Source organism: Mya arenaria, chromosome 11 (assembly GCF_026914265.1).
Source record: "Mya arenaria isolate MELC-2E11 chromosome 11, ASM2691426v1".
Lineage (NCBI taxonomy): Eukaryota > Metazoa > Mollusca > Bivalvia > Myida > Myidae > Mya > Mya arenaria.
The window spans coordinates 27,597,042-27,619,213 of record NC_069132.1 but is presented as its reverse complement, the minus strand read 5'-3'; the positions used below and the strand labels follow the sequence as shown (position 1 = coordinate 27,619,213).

The 22,172-nt window shown below is 34.5% G+C and overlaps 1 protein-coding gene across 4 annotated transcripts in view; it reads right to left on the bottom strand.

The window, feature by feature from the left end:
• LOC128207491 (thyroid receptor-interacting protein 11-like) overlaps positions 1-22,172 on the bottom strand; it is a 59,067-nt gene that overhangs the window by 26,453 nt on the left and 10,442 nt on the right. Inside the window, exons 3-16 of one of the 4 annotated variants that reach the window (XM_052910441.1) lie at positions 20,506-20,616; positions 18,605-18,710; positions 15,586-15,731; positions 11,973-12,059; positions 11,197-11,373; positions 10,526-10,712; positions 9,892-9,995; positions 8,722-8,856; positions 8,102-8,219; positions 7,467-7,613; positions 6,819-7,087; positions 5,995-6,303; positions 4,923-5,016; positions 470-4,546 (exon numbers count right to left, since the gene is read on the bottom strand). In XM_052910441.1, the coding sequence (XP_052766401.1) occupies positions 470-4,546; positions 4,923-5,016; positions 5,995-6,303; positions 6,819-7,087; positions 7,467-7,613; positions 8,102-8,219; positions 8,722-8,856; positions 9,892-9,995; positions 10,526-10,712; positions 11,197-11,373; positions 11,973-12,059; positions 15,586-15,731; positions 18,605-18,710; positions 20,506-20,616 (6,067 nt within the window). The remainder of the gene's footprint in view (positions 1-469; positions 4,547-4,922; positions 5,017-5,994; positions 6,304-6,818; positions 7,088-7,466; positions 7,614-8,101; positions 8,220-8,721; positions 8,857-9,891; positions 9,996-10,525; positions 10,713-11,196; positions 11,374-11,972; positions 12,060-15,585; positions 15,732-18,604; positions 18,711-20,505; positions 20,617-22,172) is intronic. The other 3 variants (XM_052910444.1, XM_052910442.1, XM_052910443.1) reach the window with 3 other exon arrangements.

The window sequence follows — 22,172 nt, the reverse complement described above, 5'->3', positions numbered from 1 at the left end:
CATGATATATGCAACTGGTAACTTACTCTATTTGGACTTGCTGAGAGTTTTATTGTTCTTGCTGTATTTCTAGACAAGCAGTTATAAAAAAGCAAAATCCAAAATTAAACTTTTTTAAGGTGTGTTTGTTTCAAAAGTTCAAAGATATACATGAAATTCATTGAGAAAAGGAAACCTTAGTCTGAATTTAAGCTACGGTGTCTAAGATTTTGCCTCACATTAAATGAAAGGTATGGGGTTATGCATATTCTTGGGAGAAATGCTTTCCCAAAATCATAAAAAACTGAACATGTATGGATATCATATTGAAAAAAATCTTTTTCTACAAATTGTGTCCCTGTTTCAGTATCAACTTATTCCCAAACCTGTAAAATATATCAGGTTGAACAGACCTGAACATGACTATTTTCTTCAACTTCTGTTACACCATTAAAACATAAAAATATTTATTTCTAATTTCATTTCTCACCTTTCTCTCCCTGCTGTTGCTGTATGATGGAAGTGAGGGAGTTGACCTTCTCCTGCAGACTCTGAACTTCAAACTCTCGGTCCCTATGCTGCAGCCCTAGTCTGCTGTAAGCCTCCTTTAGTCCCTGACATTCCAATAATACGCTCTCCTTCTCCTCATGAAGTTTCTTGATTTCCGACTTTAGTTCGCCTTGTTCCGTCTGAAGTCCGTGTATCTGGAATGTGAAGCTGTCTACTTGCTTTTTAAAGGCACTGCGTTCACTCTCCGTAGATCTCATGTTTTGTTCCAGATCACTTACTTGCTGGTGCACGCTTTGTACTTTCAGTTCTTTCTCTTTTACGGTCAACATTAATTCATTATATCGCTCTTGTAAGGTGTTGAGTTCTTGTGTCTTTGCATCGTACTGAGCTTTGTCTATGGTTTCACAGGAATCCTGATGTATCAGTTGACCATGCTTCACTTCCAATTCTTGATACTTCTGTTTGTAGTTCAGAATCTCATTTTGAGCCTTGACAAGAGCATGCTTATTATCCTCAAACATTGGCACAAGAACTTCATAATCATGTCTCATTTTTTCACTCTTCTCATTTTCAGAGTTCAACAAAGCAGTCACTCGTTGCACCTCAGCATGATATGTCAAACTTTCCTGATGCTTCTGGTTCAGATATGTAATCATTTGTTCCCTCTCATTCTGTAGAGCAGCAAGCTGTTTTGTAAGGTTATCCTTGTCTTGCATCAAAGAGTTTATCTGACTCCCCTCAGTTGATGATTCCTGCAACACTGACAAAAGTGTCTGATTCTTTTGAGTCAATGATTCAATCTCCAAATCTTTATCCCTGATTATCCTGGATAAGTTCTGCACAACCTCCTTCTGCATATCATCTATGCGAGCACCATCAGTTTTAGGTGAACCTTGCGATAATTCTACGGTGTCTTTCTGCATTTTGTCCAAGGCTGTCTTCTGTGCTCCAGCAACACTCATGAGTCTCTGAACCTCACTTCTTAAGTTACTGCACTCCCTGGATTTCTCGTTCATCACATCCATCATCTGTTCCTTCTCCATCTTCAAACCTTTAATCTCATTTTCTAGCTTAAGAATGTCAATTGGATTTACTTGTCCACTCGACTTCGACTTAGAGTCCAGCATTTTCAACAAGGAGGAATTGTTTCTTTTAAGCTCATTTATTACACTATCCTTCTTTTCAAGCTGTCCTTTCAGTGTTTCTATTTCTGCAATAACATCTCTCTGGTGTTGAGCATGATCATCATCTACATCATTGTCACCATTTTGTACACTTGTTCCAAGTAATTGCACTTTCTGAACACTTTCAATCTTTTCAGCAACCATTTTTTCAGCAACTATTTCTGCATCATTTCCACCATCACCCTGGAATCTCTCTGGCACAGACAGTTCATTTAATTTTCTTTCTAAATCAGTGACCTGATTATTCTTTTCAACACAAACTTCTTTCAGCTTTGATATAGTTTCATGATCTTCGTTGGTTTGTTTATTCAATTCCCCTATTTTCCTCTCTTTGTCCATTATTGAATCTTTCAAAGTTTTTATTTCTTCTTTTAATGTATCTACTTCCATTCCTAATGAGTTTATGTCTTCAATTAAAGATGAGTTTTTGTCATCAGCTTCATTTTCTGAAGATTTGGATTTAGCTAATGCTGACTGCAAATTTTGAACTGTATCATTCAGTTTGACTAGTTCACTTTCATAATCTGTTAATACTTTATCATGCTTCTCCTTTGCTTCTCTTAAACCACTCTCTAATGCTATTTTCTGAGTTTCTACAACTTCGAGTCTGTCTTGAATATTTGAAAGTTCAGCAATCATGTTCTCATTTTGGTGCAATGATCCAGAAAGTTCAGAATTTTCTGTTTCCACCTTTGATAAAGAATGTTCTAATAAACTGACTTCTTGTTTATAATAATCACACTCTTTTTCAAGTTTCTCAGACTTTTCAGCTGCTAATTCTGTTTCTTTCTGACACTCTTGCATCTGAGAAAACAAATCTGTTATTTTACTCTGCAATTCAGTTATCTGTAAATCTTTCTTGTGAGATGCTTGAAGCAGCTCAGTATAATCTAACTGAAGAGAAGAGTTATTAGAATTATTTGCGGCTTTCATGTCATGTATCAAAGACTCATAGTGTTGCACAATTGCAGCATGTTTCTCATTCGAGCTTGCATGTACAGCATTTAACCCATCATTGTCAAGTTTCAATGTTTCCCATTGAGATTTCAAATCCTCTATTTCTTTTTCATATTTATTTTGAAGAGTCTGATCTGACAATAACTCTTGTTCCATTGATGCAAGTTCTTGTTTATAATGTTGTACTTCATTTTTCAATGTTTCGATGTTGCTTCTTAATTCACCTATTTCTTCATCTTTAGCAAACATCTCTTTGTCTAAACGCTGTAACTCTGTATCTTTAGACTCTAGCTCCTCTTTAACAAGAGCCAGTTCACCAGTAGAACTTAACAGTTTAGCGTCATAATTGATTTCTTGTTCTTCAGACAATTCTTCAAATTTCCTTTTATATTCTTCAAGTTCTTTGCACTCAAGAGTCTTATGCTCTAATTCTTCTTTGATCAAAACCAGTTCACCTGTGGCACTTAACAACTTAGCATCATACTGGTGTTCTTGTTCAGTTGTTATTTTTTCTATCTTATTCTTAAATTCTTCATTTTTTAACAAAAGTTCACTGCATTCTTCACATTTAGTATGCAGTTTGTCGGTGGTTTCTTCTAAAAGATCTTTGATAGCTTTAACATCAGCATTCAGTTTATCACATTCTGCATTTTTAGCAATCAAGTTCTGTTTAACCAATGTTAATTCTTTGTTAACACTTTCAACTTGCTTACATAAATGAACAGCATCTTCCTCCTTTAACTTATTTTCTTTTTTGAGAGATGACAATTCAGTCCCCAGTGCATGTAGCTGTCTGGAGAAACTCTCACAATCATCATGTTTCCTTGAACTTTCTTTGCTAAGCCGTTCACAATCATCAGCTAATGTTGCTATTTTAGTATTCATTTCAGTGGTTTGTAATTCTCTCTCTTTAAGTTTAAATTGTAAGGTGTCAATTTCCTTATCTTTTGTTTCTATAGATGAGTTCAAGTTGTCACAAGTTCCCTGAATTCTCTTGACATCATCTGTTAGTTTCCCTATTTCAGCGGATTTCTGCTTCATTGCTGTGTTCAGTACCTCAAGATCATCTTTTAACTTTAGATTTTCATCTTCTAGAACACCAATTTCTTGAACAGATGTCTGAAAGCTTTCTGTCTCTTTTCCATCTAAGTTATCTCTCTTGGTATTTTCATTCTCCTCCCTCATGACCTTAATTTTTTCAGCTTGTTTTGAAATTTCTGCTTTCAGCTTTGTTATCTTATCCTGAAGCTCTTGTTTGTCCATGTGTAAATCATTTAACGTCTGCGCACTAGACGTCAGTTTCTCTTTCATTCCTTTAATCTCTTCTTCTTTAGCAGCAATTTGTTGATCCAATCTGTTTTTCGCATTACTCAATGATTCAATTTCTGCTCGTAGAGTAGCCATTTCATCTTTCAGCTCTGCTATCTCATGGTTCAGTTCATTCGATGAAGATGACTCATCAGCCTGGTTCAACAAATGCTGACTCTTAACTTTCTCAATCTCAGTCTTCAGTGCCTGCTTTTCTTGCTCAGAATTTGTTAGTTTTTTCTTCAACTCTTCATTAGTCTTTGACAATTTGTCCTTCATCTGAATGATATGTTCCATTGCCTCTTGATGCTGGTTATCTAACTCTTCCAAACTCTGCATCATCTCCTCCTTCTCCAAAGACAAATTGACAATTTCTTCATTTTTTCCTCTTAGTTTTCTCTTCAAATTGTCAACTTCCTTTTCCAAACTTTCAATCTGTTCCTTATTGTTTTCAGCAGCTTTAGCAGCGAGTGATTCAAGCTGTTCTTTAAGATCTGGAACTTCTGCAAGATTCTTTTCAAGATCTTCTTTCTCACCAATCAAAGCTTGAAGCTCATCCTCCTTTTCTTTGAGTAATGTGTTCAAGACTGAGGTACTTCGTTCCCTATCTGGAAATAATTTTTAAAAATGTGTCTTTAGAACCGAAAAAATAGAACACAAGCTAATTTGTCTAATATCTATGCAAATGTCATACCATTATGTTTTTATGCCCAAAAACAGGGGTTCAACGAAGCACTACTGTAACTACAAGGATTGCTTTGTTGAATTTAGGCAGAAATGAAGTTATGGGCCTTGCTATACATGTGCATTTTGTCCCTGAAAACAAGTTTACCAAGTTTCATTTTAATATCTTAAACAGTTTACGAGTTATGGCCAAGATCAATGTTTCTGCACTACTACAAAGATATAAATGACACCAAGACTTTAACAATACACTGACTATAATTCTTAAAAAAATAAACGACATTAAGGTCTTAAACTCACAGGAAGGACCTCTTGATGGACTTGGTGGTTCTCTGAGTGGAGACTGAGACTCCAGCTGACTCCTCAGATCATCCAACTCTTCAAGTAGCCTTGCCTGCAAAAATAATTCATGTTATACAGTAACATCAATAAATCTAACACGTGTGCATATTTCTTCTCTATTATCTAATTTATAATACTATGAAACTTTGTTAATGAATAAGTTGTTTTCTTAATTGTGTATAAACATATCACTTACATAAGTATATAATGTTTTTGCGAAATTGCCGCTGAAATTCATTTAATTACAGGTATCCTACATGCAGAGTCAATGAACTTTCAACATTAGAGTTATATATCCACTGCATTCCATCTGTTATTTTTTAATAGCATTTATTTATTGGTTTATTTTTGGGTTAAAATCTATCAAAATAACTGTTCACTTAGCAAAGATCATTGAAGCATCGCCCTCCACAGTTATTCTGTCATTCATGGATGTTAGCTATTAAGGCTTTTATTTCCTAATCAATTAATCAAATGATTTATAAATGCCAATCCAACACAAAAGATTAATACAACTTAAAAAACAAGCAAATTAAGACCATTAGATTGTTGGTTTGAGGTAAACCCAGGGCAGGTTTTTCATGCCACTTAATAACATGAATTTCTTATCTACCACCTACATAACATAATTAATGGTTTTAGCTAAAGAGGTATGGAAGGGTGCTGCACCCTGTCCTTTTTGGAAACACCTTTCTGCCCTTATGGAGACCAGCATGTGTACTCTCCTGCCATCATAGAATTAAATGATTAGGATAATAATAAATCTTTTGTTTTGATTAATACATCAAATATTATGATAACTTCATACATATTATACTATTATTTCTTTAATCAAGCACCTTTACTACTATCTCTGTGAAATTCATTTTTAAATTATTAACTACCAGACATAATGTGCCCTTTTCTGCCTTAGCACTCTGTCCTTTTTCTGCAGCACCCAATCCTTCTGAAAACCTGGCTAAAACTCTACCATACATTAGTACAACCAACCCAACACCCTTCTATACACCCTCCACCCAACTGTTACTACCTGGCCGTCTGCCAGCTCATCTCTCTCCTGTTCTAGGTCAGCATTCGCCTCAGTCAGGAGTGTTACCTTCCTGTCCAACTCCACAACCTCTCTGGCTATCTCTGCATCCTCTTCCTTAGATCTAGCTTCTGTATCATCAATAGGAGCTTCTTCTAATGTTACTATTTGTTCTTCCAAAGCAGTGAAGGCTTTTTCATCTGCTGAGGATTCATCAGACTGAACTTGGAATGGATCAACTGCTTGACTTTCTAACAGGTCTGGTAGACTGGTTTTTGACGGGCTGTCATGTTTTTCTACTTCTAGCAAACCCTGTTGAGTTAGTGCATGCATGGTATTAAAGATTTGTTATTGTAACAATTGTGTGAGATTGCTTCAACATGAAACTAACTATTTTGTGTACATACATAAATTAACAATTTTACATGCAAGTTTGTGGACATAAGTATTAAATTGTGTACTGGGTATTATTTATTTAGAACAAACCTTACCTTGATTGTTTAAATATGCTCACTATTAAAACGTTTTAACAATCATTATATAGTAAAATAACATGATATGTAATGTTTTTGTTATCTGTCTTTCTTATATTGTGATGTATATATCTCTCCCTAACTGTCTATAAGGCCTCTTAACAGGGTTACCATTAATATTTTGGCCATGAACTTGTGTCTGTATTTTCCACTATACGATAACAAACACTAGCTATATTAACAATACAATACCACCACCTATAACACACAAACATTATAACACAAAGGTTTTAATGGTAGAGTTAGTAAACTTGCACATATATTTCAAGCCATCAAAACTATCTTCGAACCTACCCTCTGCGCTTCCAAAAGATTCAAGGAGTTTTCTTTCTCTTTCAGTTGTGACCTCATCTTTCCAAGCAACTCTTCCATAGCCTCTTTTTCACTCAGCCAATCTGATTGGTGCATTTCAAATTGCTGTATTTCTTGTTTGTAGGAGCCAACCTGTTCATTTAGGTTTGCCACTTGTTCGTCTAGGTCAGCAATGCGCTTGGACATTTCGGGCTGCTCCAAGGTTTGAGATGCAGTATCGCTGTTTAAGTCTAGGTCATCGCTGTACACACCTTAAAAAGAAATATCAATCTCATCATGACTACGTTTCTAGCACTAAATCTAGCTAGTCTACAATTTTTCGTAAATAAAAACCCTAGTTAGCTTTTGCAATGAAAAGAATCATTTTAATCTCATCATGTGTCTTCCACATACAAAACAAAATGGGATTGTTTGATATTTCCATTTATTACTTATTAAAGTCATCCCTTTATTGATGCATCATAAATATCGCCTACGGTGATTTAATTGCAAAGAATTAATTATTGACTGACAATGATAGTTAGATGGTTAAACTGATTTTTCTTCCAAATTAAAGCAGAACCAACTTTATGCCATAAATATTATCATACCAAACAAAATGACCAAGAACAAATCATGCCCCTTTCTAACCTGAGCCAGTATTGGCCTGCATGTCCCTCTCCATGGAATCCTGTGCAGCATTGTGAAGCGCTCGCTCCAACAGAGTTACCTGCTCCTGTAGACCCACATTTCTCTCCTTCAGCACCAGGTTCTCATGTTCCAGGCTGTCTACAATACCTGAAGAGAGTTATGTCAGAAAATGTGAAAAAGAGGATGTAAAAGCTTGTCTGATGTTGGTTTTTCATTGAAAGGGGCATAACTCAGATATTAGTAAAGCCAAAATAATGGACCTTACTGTAAATCAGTGAACTGTTCCTTGCAAAATGTGATCTAGCTTCATGTGAATATCTTTAACAGTTTTTGACTTATGGCAAAAGTTAAAGATTTTACACAATGACTCTGAATACGCCTACATTGACAACAACAAGGTTATACAAGGCCGTACACAACATTTTAACCATAGTGTGATTACTTGCTAGACACATAAAGAAGGTTTAAGTTATCATTGTGAATATAATCATCACAATTTTCATAACATCAATGAACACAACCACCACCACAATGACACTTAGTCTATGGCATATGCGAAACGGGCTAATTTGCTTTTCTAATATGTTTGTATATAAGACACTACATTAAGCAAAGCAGCAGCCCTATAGTTGTACCTGCTGTGTGTTTCTGGTGTTCATTATTGCCAAGGTTCTCCACAATGTTAGACGTCTCTTGTGACAGAGTGGAGTGCTCCATCTCCAGGCTAGCCACGCCCACTTCTATGGCCTTCTTCTGTGGAAAAAATTCAGAGTTACTGCAAATGAAAATGCAACACATACTTTGAAACCAAAACAAAACAAAGAAATAATACTTTTACTAGTGAAAAATATGTGCCTAGTCAACAATGTACATAGAATAAAGATTTTCAAGGAGCTTCACAAGAGGACAACTGCCAAGACCTTCTGATCCAAATCCCATAACACAAGTATCAGCAATTTCCAGAGATTATGTTCCTGCATAAAATGATATTCCATTAGCCCACTGACTGCATATAAATCTGCACAAAAGAGACTGGTGTTAAGTTTGGAAAATACAATCATCACACTGCACAGATATAATAAACGTTTCACTATCCACATACAGAAGACATTGTAATTCACCCTACCCATCAAAAACTACCTCTGAGCCACAATGTATTCAAGAATACAGCATCAACTACAACTTCAAAGATGCCATCCAAAATTCAACAACAACACCAACAACAACAGAATCACCACCATCCTCCATCCCTGACCTGTTCGGCTGTCCTTATCAGCTGTTCTTCCAGCCTAATTTTGTCCAGCATCAATCTATTTCTCCGGTCAATGGCAGAAAGGTCCATATGCTGACGGACCTCACGTAAATCACTCAAAACCTCAAGTGTGTCTGCCTGTTGGTGATATTATAAAGGACTAGGATCTGGTTCCGATAAAAATCAATTCTACATGAACATTGTAGGAAAATGTTCAAGGACAGCTTAGTTACATTAGGTCTGAATTTAAGTATTCAATAGATGGAAGCAAAAGAATGTTTGTATTCATTATGAAAAATAAAAACAGTTTTGTTTCTATCAGTATTCAAAAGTATTTTGGTTCTAGGCCAATTTAACAACATTTCATTTAATTTAATAAAATACAACTAAGCAATGCTCTATACTGAAGAAAATATCAGAAACTTTGGTCAATAAATCATTACAAAGAACTTTTGCATAAATATCATATGTGTCTTAAAACTGTTAATCAAGCGAAGCATCTAATCAAAGGTGAACAACCAAGAAATCCAAAACATGCAAGGGAAGTAACTACCAACAATTTTACGATACAAAGCCCCAAGAAAGAAACCAACAACAATCTTTTGACAACACGTACATAAATTAGAATAAAGACCAAATCATTTGGAACTATGGGTGTAGAATTGCGCAGAGTGGGCAGCAGATATCGTACATTTTACAATAACATACAAAATTACATGCTATCATTCTAATGCACAAAAGCTTAAACCTTTATACTATAATATGTAAAAAATACATTTTTGAATGAAATCACTAAAACAAATATAAAATACAAAACAAACAGTGCTGGCATCTGGATGCAAACCTTTTTTTTAACTCAGCTACAGCCTTACTTTTTATCATCATAACCTTTTTAAGACTTTACATTAGAAACAAAATATATTTATCAAGCATTACTATTACTTTTCTTTGTGTGTGATAAAACTAGTCAATGTAACATAACATTTATAAATTCTATTTAAAAAGCATGCAAACATTTTTCAAATCATTATTATCAAAAAAGCCCAATCAATTCATGCAAACTGAAAAAAAAATCTAATAACTTCTCATGCAAGGGAGACTATTTGCAAACAAAGCAAATGGCAGGAAGGTCATAAAGGGGCACAACTGCGACAACAACTATTAAAAGAATACATGGTTTGCATCCAGTTGGTCCAGCAGTCTGTGTTTTGTGGAGTAAAGTTCTGCACTGACCTCATCGTGCTCAGACTTCAATTGCGATATCTCTTCTCGACATACTGGAATGAAAAACATGATAGGATAACACTGGTTGAATTCAGCATAAGCCTAAAAACCTGCCACCATTATAATGGTTGTCTGTTTTGATCAAAAGTGAAATCTTGAGTAGCCAGAAAATCACAATTATCATAGACAAGTTGTCAAACTTATTGATCAGAATTCTGATTTAAATTACTGTGGATGGTCCATTTATATAAAAAACTTTCTTTTATGAAATACAAAATGTGAATGTCATATAATATTATGCCCAAATCCTGAATTCTTTATTGATTGTTCTGTCCTATGATTTTCAAATCTAAACTGAAAATTGAAACCTTGCAAGAAATGCCAACATCTTGCAGTGGTCAAAATTAACACAAGCCTGCAAATCTGACTTTTATATAGCAGGGCTTGTTAAAAATTTGATGCCGAGCAATAGTATAAGAATTCAGACTTGTTGATCCAAAAGCCTAATTTCAATGAATGATCTTGTTTTCCAGCACAAATATGACTAATGCTGCAATGAATGCCTTTATTACATAATACTCACATTTCAGTTGGTTTTCCATATGTAAGGACTGTGCTTGTTTCACAGCTAACTCCGAGTTCAACTCCTCAACATCTCCAGCAAGGGAGTTAATCTGCTGTAAATACTCTTCTTTCTCCTCCTGTAAGTTTTCTACCTCCTTTTGAAGAGCAGAGATCTTCTGTTTTAAACCAGAGTCATCTGCACTTGGCTGGAAATGAACCAAAACCAAGTTTTAGTCAGACAAATTACCATTTAGCTGTTTTAAACTGAACTGAGATTATATTTTGAAAATAAAAGCTAAAATGGTTTTCATTCCATTACACCCAAAATTTATTCTCTTTGAGTGACTTTGTTTTCATCCACGTAGGATTTGTAAAAATTCAGATTTTTTTGTTCGTTCATATTGTTATCTTGGAAATTTGGGAAAGAACATAAAATGTCATGTTTAGCAGAAAAGAAACATGAATTTCCTACTAAAACTGGAGCATATAATATATTACTCATATAAATTTTTATTTCAGACATCAAAAGCTCCTTAATACTGTCCTTAGCAATAAAAGCCTGAGCTCAAGTATAAATACTTTGAGCCTTGAGTTTCCCATACAGCTCTAAGCATGATACTGTGTTCTGGCATTTAGCTCGGCTGACTAACCTTATGTGAAATGAGCTTAAGTGCTATAACTTTCTCTTACCTGGGTTTCCCATCCCTCAGAGCCCCAATCAAGCTCCTGTATTTTGGCATTAAGCTGTGCGAGCTCGTCCTTGTGTTTCTTGCGCAGCTGGGCCATCTTGTGGGTGTGAGCGTCCTGCAGAGAGGCCAGCTCATGCTGCCGCGCATCCTTCTCGGCAGCCAGCTCGTCTTGTAGCTCCTAAGAACGAAATGAGATAGTAAAAAAAGCCATTATGTTTGTAGTATTCCATCTTTATTTAAGGTATCCAATACACAAATATTTTTTTTGGTTTTATTTAAAGGGGAGAAAAAATAAGTGAACCTGAAAATATTATTAAAAACATTTTTTTTTCATCTTGGAATTTTGCAAAATGAAAAAGGTCATTTCACATCAGATTTCCATTGAAATAAATAGAGAGAATTCCTCTGAGTCAGTGTATTATGAGTTTTTGGTCAGTTATTTTACATTTAACTAATCAGCTAGCTATTCCCTTTGAAATGATATCATTCAACTTCCCCCCCCCCCCCCCCAAAAAAAAAAAACCCCTGAATGGCAACAGACATGTATGCACAATTACTGAACCTATAAGATCTGTGACGATAAGCTTGTAATAGAGTCGATTGCATAGTAACTGGACCTGTATATTTCCATGCACATATTTTCATTAACACCTTCCATACAAAACCAACAAATTAAAATTGGCCTTTGCAAAATTCTAGGCTTAACTTCACATTAAAAAGCAATTCTTCGACATCAGATATCATTGATATAATTATATAGCATTTCAAAAGACGTACCTGTATCTTCTTGAGAACACTGGAATCATCTTGTCCAGGTGTTGATTCTCCAATGTCACTGCTAACATTGCTGCCCCCGGCCGAATTCTGAAAAATAGCTACACCATTTGTAAAACACAAACTCAATTTTCAAGTAAATGAAAACAGTTTAATATTACTGATTTCCACAAAGCAGAAATGTTTCCGCTTTATTACAATTTGAGCACAGTGTCACTGTTTTTGTTTCACTGTATAAATTATCAATGCCTATAAGGTGCTATATAAGTCCTTTGTCACTGATATATTCAAGATCAATATGTTGTTTATCTTCCTAGAAACTTCACTTGAGAGAAATTGAGGGATTTTTCATAAACAAAAAAAAATTCTTTTAAAAATAAATTCCTGATAGTATTTCCATTTAAATGTGTATCCAGCCACGTACACAGACATAACTGTTCTACAGAAGAAACATGATGTGGAGAGTGTTTTTCAAACTGAAATTTATGCATTATCTGTTCTAAGAAAATTGTCTGCACAATTTGACATAAAGGCGGAAATTTTATCATGTGGAGATGCTTGATGCTTAACGTTAATATTCAAGTCATCTTCAAAATTTGAACTTCAGATCAATTCATTTTATTAACAGAATAACAAATTCTGAGTTCCTCTGTCCTAGCTTCACTCTAAATTATGACAAAAAGGACCATGTTTTATGGTCATTTGGACTTCTCTCTCATGATATCATTCATACTCAAGCCAACCAGTCTCAAGACTGACCATGGTGACCACCGTCTTTTAGAATATGTATGATCATCAAAGCACCAACTAGACTAAACACATCATGGCCTGACACTGACCACTGCCACTGGTGTCCATTTTACATTATTTTATGCCTTGCAAAATGGCTGTATCAAAGCTATGACCACAATGACCAAAGTGTACTATGACCAACATAAACATATTTTTCATATGCTCAACTGCGCCTTGCTCTAGCCACAATGACCAATGCGTCTGTCCACTTTTGGCCAATGTTCACTAATTATGCACTATCAAAACTGACCACAAAACCACTGTCCACTATAAAGTCTAGTTTGTACTTCATACAGTTGTAACACACAGAAAACCCCAAACCTTAGTGATGCCACAAGTCAATTGCTTCCAACTGAGCACTTAATCCCACTTTTAAGACTGTCCAAGATGACCATCATCCACAAAACAATCCAGTAACAACACATTTAGGTCAGACAAATGCTACACACCTCAGTAATAGTGCCGAAGAACAATGCCCAGTTTAGACCTCTAGCCCATGCAAATACTTTCAAATGAGTGAATCAGTGCACATTTAAGACTGTCCAAAATGCCCACTGACCAATAGACAGTCCAGTTGCAATCTTAAGCTCAGGCTAACACCCAATCCTAGACACAGGTACACTTAAAGACCACTGTTATCAGCTGCCCAATTCTTATAGCAGCATTATCAACACTGTATATATTTGCACCTGACCATCAAGGGTGACCTAATTTTCAACTTTCCTATCATTTGACACTGGTCAGTTGGAATTGTGTCAGCAATAAAAGTGTCTCTTAAGATATGGATCAGGAATATCCTAGCAGTTAAGAACACAGTTGAGATTCTTCTTCACTTATAAAACATGCAAGTCTGATTTAATGTCAAGTTTTTAATGACACTTCGTATTTGACATAGTCAAACATAAGTGTGGTATACACTTGTAAAATCCATGAAGTTCAAGATGGATGGCCCTGGTTACCTCATGTCTGGTTAAGCTATTACATACATGTACTTGCTTAAATTACATGTTTATCAACTATTCAAGGCATTCAAAGACTTTACACCATCGTTCTATGGATTCCTTTGAGTAAGTTATGTAAGCTCAATTATCTATATAAACCCTAATTTATCAGTCAATATTTGAGCTCTAATATTTGTTTAATAAATGTGATAATCTACATGTATACATATTTGATGAGCCCTTGTGAGAGACAATTCTGGCAATCAATATATGATACATTAATACATTAATATGTATTGGTAGGTTTTTTGAAATCTGAATTTTTGTTTAGTGAAACAGGGTTGAATCGTGAAAACCATAACGTAAAATGAACAAAAACAACTTTGCAAAAATAAAACTACTACTGTCTCTTATTTGAAGTTACAAAAAATGCCTTTAACTATTAATTCATAGCTTCAAATTAAACCAATTTATTCACATTACATTATTACAAAATTATTCAACCAAATTTCCAGCTCTTAATTCCATGCCAAATTTTATAATTCACACAAACATTTTCTTTTGCACAACTTAATTGATATTGCGTCTTTTCATTGCGTCCTTACCACTCCCTGACAATTAAACGTATGTACTGGTTATTCTAAAACTCAATTAAAAACGTCTCATTATCTAAGTCTCAACAGCATTCTTTCTATTTTCCCGGTATCAATTTAGAACATCCAAAGGTTAAAATCTTCATTTAACCTTGCTATAAACAAGCTTGAATGTAAAATCTTTGTTAACAACAAAAAACCCTGACTCAATATTCCGTATATGGTGAAATCACTGCGCTCTGATATAATGCCTGGTTTAATCATGAGATTCAATATATATCTCGAGTCATTTTAATTCTACTTTGAACCTTTCCTTATCAAGACCCTTAACTTTGATTTACGATTTAATTGAAAGCAGTTGCATAGAGTGGTAAGTTTAGACCGTAAATGGAGAATACAACATTTAACTGTACCCAAACGAAATTCAAGTTTTTTATTTGTTAATTTAAGCATGACATAAGGACAATATGTAGAGACAAGATAAAAAGTTGAATGACGGTGGATAAAAGGGATTCCTGTTTTCGTAAGGAAGTGAGGCCATGTACAGAGATAACCTCCAACCGCTAGCATCTTCCCGCCTTTTATACGAGATTGCAAGCAAGCAAAAAAATCTTGAAACATATCTGATAACTGTTTAAGCTATCACAATACTTCTTTTTAGGTTATTTGTGACTTAAATTAGTTTAATTTCCCTTCATAATCTAATATGGCATATGTTTGATGGTTCATCAATGTTCGTTATTCTGATCTTATAGTTGGGTGTAGTCAATGTTATGTCAATCTAATGGTTTCAAAACATGGGCTCGATTGAAATGTGTGCCGTGCAATCTTTATTTAATTGTTTGTACATGTACAGGAGAATTCAGTTAACAGTAAAATAAATTTGAACAAATTTTTTCATATCCAAGGAACAAAATCTCAAGGCCTGCTATTGATTCGTGTTCCATCATTGTTGGGGTAGTGCTATAAGGCACCAAGAGATATCAGAATATATAACGTTTAGGTTCTTTCTGGCGGCAACCTTCTTTATGACATGCCAATATAAGAATTGACTTAAGGTCAATTGATTGAAGCTTAATCAGATTATGACCGCCATCCGATAATGATTTTGTTTAACAAAAGAATAAATTGAAATCAAGTCCATGTGCATTAATTTTGTTTTTCCAAGGTTATCACATGACTTGTAAATTGGTTTAATATTTATGAATATTCATATCTGGGTCTGGGTAGTTCTGTGTCATGTAATTTTCAAAGTAATGACTCAGAAATAACTCCCTATGAAAAACTCACGTTCTGTTGTTTAACAAGGGACTTCCAATGTTTGCACTCAGCCTGGAGTCGCTGTACATCCGCCCTCAGTCGGTTAACATTGTGCTGGAGCGCTATCTGGTCCCCGAAATCATGCTCGTCACCTCCATAACCGATGCTCTCAAACCCTGAAAGACACCAAACATATTGTGGTAATGAGTATGAAACACCTTTTTGAGGACATCTAAAACAGCAGAATTGCTATTCCTGGTATTAATGGTTCTGTGCATCCTACAGTTATTGTTACAGTTCATTACATTCAATCACAATAGGCTTTTTGATCAACATGCCTGAATTCTTATCTACTGCATGGCTTGAAAACGAAAGTTGCAAAACGACTGAAAATTGCACTCATTCTCCCAAATAAGATGAACTACAACTATAACAATCTTTTTAATTCACCGTAAAGGACGAATAAATATTGAAAACAATTGTTCTTTTGAAGGAGAATTTTATTTGAAAGAAAGGTGCAGAAAACACCTTAGTAAACACATGTGTAAATACACGGTTACAATCTAAATGAAATCAGTAATTAATATTTTCCATAAATGAATTATTATGTAAGTAGTAAAAGGTTCATCACTCAAAATTGATTTTTGTTATACATGTGTATGTATTGATTTTTATAGGAGTGTCACTGTTGAGATTTAATTCAGATTCTTAAAAAGCCCAGCCAACAGTTAACTCAAAGGCATCAATGCTGTTATCATGGCATTCATGTGCTTATATTGATTATGGAACACAATCTACACAAAATTTAAACTACTGCAAAAATAACCAATTCAACAGTACATGTATATAAGGATTTCCATGAAGTTCTCCAGCAAGGGCTATATCTGAATCAGAAGAGGCATTTTCAAGTCTCCCAGCAACTATCAGCAAAGCTTAAGTCCACAAACTAACACTGACCCAACAAAGCCTTAACCATTATCAGTATGAAACATTGTAAATTTTCTGACAACCAAACATCCTGAAAGCTGATAACAGGGCTTTATACAAATTTAGTCATGAAAAACATGTACATTACAGATCTTTGAAATTTTAGAAATCATGGAAAGGTGATTTTAACATGTCAGTACTCATAAATTTCGGAAAAAATAAATATCTCCTAAAAAAATATTTTATGAAAAACGTCACATTGAGCTAAATTGGTTATGAACAACCTTAAAAGAATGTTTTTTAGGACATTTTTTTTTTAGGACATTTTATGGTTTTGTTCTGAATTTTCACCTTTCAATTTTCTTGCATTTTCATGAGCTCCCCTGCACAATATCTTCAAAACCCTTAAACAAATACTATGACCAATCAAGTGTCGCAAAGATAATGGTGTGAACATGTATTTTTCAAACAAGATATTTCATCCTTGAACTTGAATCTCTCCAATATGGTAACAGAGCAGAAATAAGGCATTAAAACTGATAAAAAATATTTCAAATTTTGATAAGAGCTGAAAAGATGATAATGCTAAATAAAGTAAACTTCTTGTCAAATTTCGATCATTTTTAACAGAAAAAAAGCATTATAAAGGTAAAAAATGTTTAAGATTTACAAAAGTTTAAACTTTAAAAAATAAAAAGCTCAAAACTTACCATTAAAATTGCATTTCCGCCAACTACGAAAAAATGATAAACTTTATTTCACTCCATTAACCAAACCAACTAAAGCAAATTTCATTAAAAAAAAAAATGCTTTAAGAAAGACAGGACATGTTCCATAATAAAATAGATTAATTTCATGTCATGCTTCACAAAGAGAAATGTAAATACAGACAACTTCCTCCTTGTATTGACTCAGTCCCGTAATTAAACACAAACATACTAAACACACCGTGTAAACAAAGCTTAATTTAAAAGCAAACTTTAACAACACAAACTCTTATTATGATGTCGCTTAACCATTCAGCTATTAAATTTAAGCCAGAATTTTCCAATAAAAAATCGTGTGCACAGTTCTCTTGTAAAGTATTGAAAAAAAAACTTGAAAATACCACTATTTTTTTTTACACATCGCTGTGCTATTTATGTAACTTACCTGGCTGATTTTACATTTATTTAGGTGTATTATTTGTGGACTCTGAATGAATTGTTTCCATAATTATATCTATATCTAAAATCATGTTAAGCTTATGAGATGTTTCCATACATCTGAATTCATGTTAAGTTTATGAGATATTTCCATGTTAAACTTATGAGATATTTCCATATATCTGAAGTCATGTTAAGCTTATGAGGTATTTCCATAATCTGAAGTCATGTTAAGCTAATAAGATATTTCCATATATCTGAAGTCATGTTAAGCTTATGAGATATTTCCGTATATCTGATTCAAGTCATCTAAGTTTACGAGATATTTCCATATATCTGAAGTCATGTTAAGCTTATAAGATATTTCCATATATCTGAAGAAATGTTAAGCTTATGAGATGTTTCCATACACCTGAAGCCATGAAAAGCGCATGGAACCTTCATGAGAGATTTCCATATATCTGAAGCCATGAAAATCGCATGGAACCTTCATGAGAGATTTCCATATATCTGAAGCCATGAAACGCTGATGAAATCTTCATGAGAGATTACCATACTGAGGTCATGAATAGCTGCTGAAACCTTCATGACTGATTTCCATATATCTGAAGCCATGAAACGCTGATGAAATCTTCATGAGAGATTACCATATATCTGAAGCCATGAAACGCTGATGAAATCTTCATGAGAGATTACCATACTGAGGTCATGAAACGCTGATGAAATCTTCATGAGAGATTTCCATATATCTGAAGCCATGAAACACTGCTGAAACCTTCATGAGAGATAACCATACTGAGGTCATGTAAAGCTGATGGGAATCTAATGTCAAAAAAGCTGATGGAATTTTCATCATATATCTAAGTCATGAAAAGCTGCCATAGATCTGAAGCCATTTATAACATTATAAGAGTACACAAAACGCTTTTCCCATTTCAACCAGGCTCGAAAATAGTAAAAATTCAACATGATCTCACCATTATCAGAGTCGAGACTAAGTACGGCGGGTCCAGCTTGCTGGGTAACGAAGGAAGTGGAACTCTGGAGTTCTTGATTCTGCTGTTTTAACTGCTTGATATCAGCCTGAAAATATTAAACATGGTACCAATAAGGTACTGCGGTGGATAGGATCTACAGACACTTAAATTATTTCTATATCAAAGAAAATCTTATTTTAATCACTTTCTTTTTTGCTTTGACTAGCTTTCATTTATATAAGGAAAAAAGAAAGCATGCAGCCCTGTCCAAAATTATCATTCCTTAATAAACTCATCGCCTGTATGTATTGGGTAGCACAGACAATATTTGCGGCTCAAAAAGAAAAGCATAGAAAGACCAATATAAATGGATGCCATTATGATCAAGGTGCATAACTCTGCAATTACTAGAGCCTTATATGGGCCTTATGCACCAGTCAATTGTAACCATAGTCCCCAGTCTCAGGGTATACAGGGGATAGCAGGGTAAATGGGCTGTGTTTTTACCTTCCAGATGGCCCCGTAGTGCCGAGTGAATGCGGTGATTGGGCATTACCTAGGGTCCCAGGGATGCGGTGGCATGTGGCAAGGATATTACCAGCAGTTCCCTCCTATAGGGCGGGGATTTTACCCGGGCTTGGGTGGACCGAAAGTCAAAGTCCCCGCTTTTTCCTGCACCTTGGGGGCCGTGGTTACAATTGATTGGTGCATTTCTACATATTCATCGGTATCAAGTTTAATAGGAATATTTTTGAACACCTTTGAGTCATGGTTAAAGTTTTTGCAGGCTAATGCCGGAACCAAGGTTATGACAATCACTTAACATTTGTTCCTCTAAATACAAACATGCTTAAAATGCCTTTCAAGGGCAAACTAAAGAAACTCTGAACACAAAAGGTCAAAACAAGAGCCAATGTGGGGGACACACATTGAACAAGCACTATCAATTAATACTGCCAATTACAAGCTATTCCTTGGCTACAGAATCATGCAGAGATCCTGCTGATGTAATGCCCAGACCAATTCATGATAACACTAATCCCTTTACCCATCTATGTGCATTAGCTAATCTTGTATATTGTCTGCCTTTGTTTGCACATGGAATAACTATAACACTGCACATTATTTATGAGACCGAATATGATAACATTTATTAACTTTTTGAAATATTTCAAGCTCCACTAAGAGAATGTTATATTGAATTTCATTTTCAAGTGCAAACAAATAACATGAAATGGCAGTATATAGAAAAGATTATATGTGTGTGTTCATGCACTAAATCTATAGCTTTTTTTCTGATTATATATTTTTGTATAAATCAGACATGAATATAATTGCTATAAGCAATTCAGTGACATTCAAATAAACAAATCTTAATGTCTTACAGAAACTAACCAGAGAAAAGCTATTTGCTTCAATAAAATAATTAATTTTCTTTCACTTGATTTATACTGTGAATTCAAAGATGTTTTATATTTTAATCATGCTTCAATTAAATGCACTATTTTTGCCCTTATTCAATTTGAATAGCTTCGACATGAAGACACATATAGGCAGAAATATATGAATCACACATACATTTGTTATCTTGGTAAAAAACCAGAACTGACATAGTATGTGCATTCATAAATAAGCCTGTTTCTGAGGGGCCAAGTGACCCTGTAGTGGGTTAAACACACAAACTAATGGGATAGAGGCAAACACCTATAGACCATAAGGGAGCAATTTTCTACCTAGAAAGGATTAAAAACAGTGCTGTTCTATTGAAAATCTCTCCTAAGTACAAAATCGCTCCTAGAATTCTTTATAAAACCTTAGGCCCAGTCTCAACTAGCACTAGTTAACAACATTTTCACTCTCGCCCAAATTTATGTTCGTATCATCAAGAAACAAGAATGTACCTCTTTCTGCTGCAGTAGGGCTCGGTATTCGGTTGAGATCCGGTTGATTTGAAGTTCTGACGCCTCCGCTTTTTCCTCCTGCTCTCTCACCAACAGTTTCAGACGATCAATCTGTAATGCACAAATAGCTTTTAATAATCATGTACGTCCATAAGACCAGAGAAGTACTTTTTAGATATTTGTCCCGTCCTACCGATATCCATGTTTGAAATCCCTAGCCCTAACATGCTTTTATTTGATTTGTTTTTAAGCTTTTCAAGAATCCTCCTTCTTGTTCTATTAAAAAAATAGATCTGATGAAAAGCTAAGATTTATTTTCTTCTGGTATATCTCTGCAGACCTAAATGTCAATAGCGAAAATCTATTGATGGTTAAGCCACTATAAAGCCCTTTGATGGCAAGACATACAATATTTGAGTTAAAATCTTTACAATGTCTTTAATATTATGATAGTAATAAATGACCATGACCTTTTGAGCAAAAAAGTATCTCATTTGGGCACTCCCCCCCCTCCAAAAAAAATAATTTAAAAAAAAATACAAAGTGGGAAAAATATATTATTTTTGCACTGGAAGTATAGCCAAATAATTGCTATGAAACAGCCCGAAAGAAAGCCCTACTTTTTTTGGACAGTAATGCTTAAATGTATGCCAATCTTCCTCTGCAGGCGGCATAAAACTATTGTAACATAGATGGCCTAGAGACTTAAGTGACAAATGTTAATTTTCACACGAGCTTGGTACGAACAGAACACAGTGACATACATCCTGCACTCACAGCCACTAGGGCCGCAAGTACAAATGCATTCATCCTCGTTTACAACTTCCGACACAATGTTTTACAACTACAATAAAGCACTCCAGACAAACTTAACAATAAATTGAGAAATGAAGTGTAAACTGAGCATGAATGCAACAGGTATTCAGTTGCTTTTAAATAAATAAACAAATTGCAGTCTGGTTTTTGAAATAAACATTTTCAACCTATAAAACTGCTTTTCATGAAAATTATTGCAAAAATTCTAACACAATTACAAGTTTATTGAAAGATGCGTTGCCTAAGGCAAGTGAAGATCAACTGACAGCGCATAATATTTCCAACAAACACTGGTTGACATTACTCAAACAAAAAAATTATTATGCACAAAGCATTAATTTCCATTAATAAAATCAATTAACACTAAAATAAATATACTGATGACTTATATAGAGACAAGGGTAAAAGATAAGATACAAATTTGTTTGAAGGTGTCTTATTTGTATTCTTTAACATATCAATGAGATGTGCTCAAGGACAAAAGTGGTTAAATGCATGATATAAACAAAAGCAATATCAGTAATAGATACCCTTTGGCGAATACTACAAATGTTTTAAGGCATGTTGTATGAGGCATACAAATGAATTTGTTGATTAAATAGAATTAACTACTGGCATATAAGTTTTAACTTGTTAAGAGTACTATCATCATTTAAAACAAAAGTTGATTCATCAAGTTCAAATACTGAAATGTTTACAGAATTTTTAAATCCATATTTGTTATATCTTTCAAGACATTTTTGTCCATAATGCAAAATTGACACGTTGCCAAGAGTTCTAAAATCACTTCTTATACTATTTCTTAAACTCAAAGTGTCAAAACCCCAAGGTCAATATTCAAATTTAAGCCC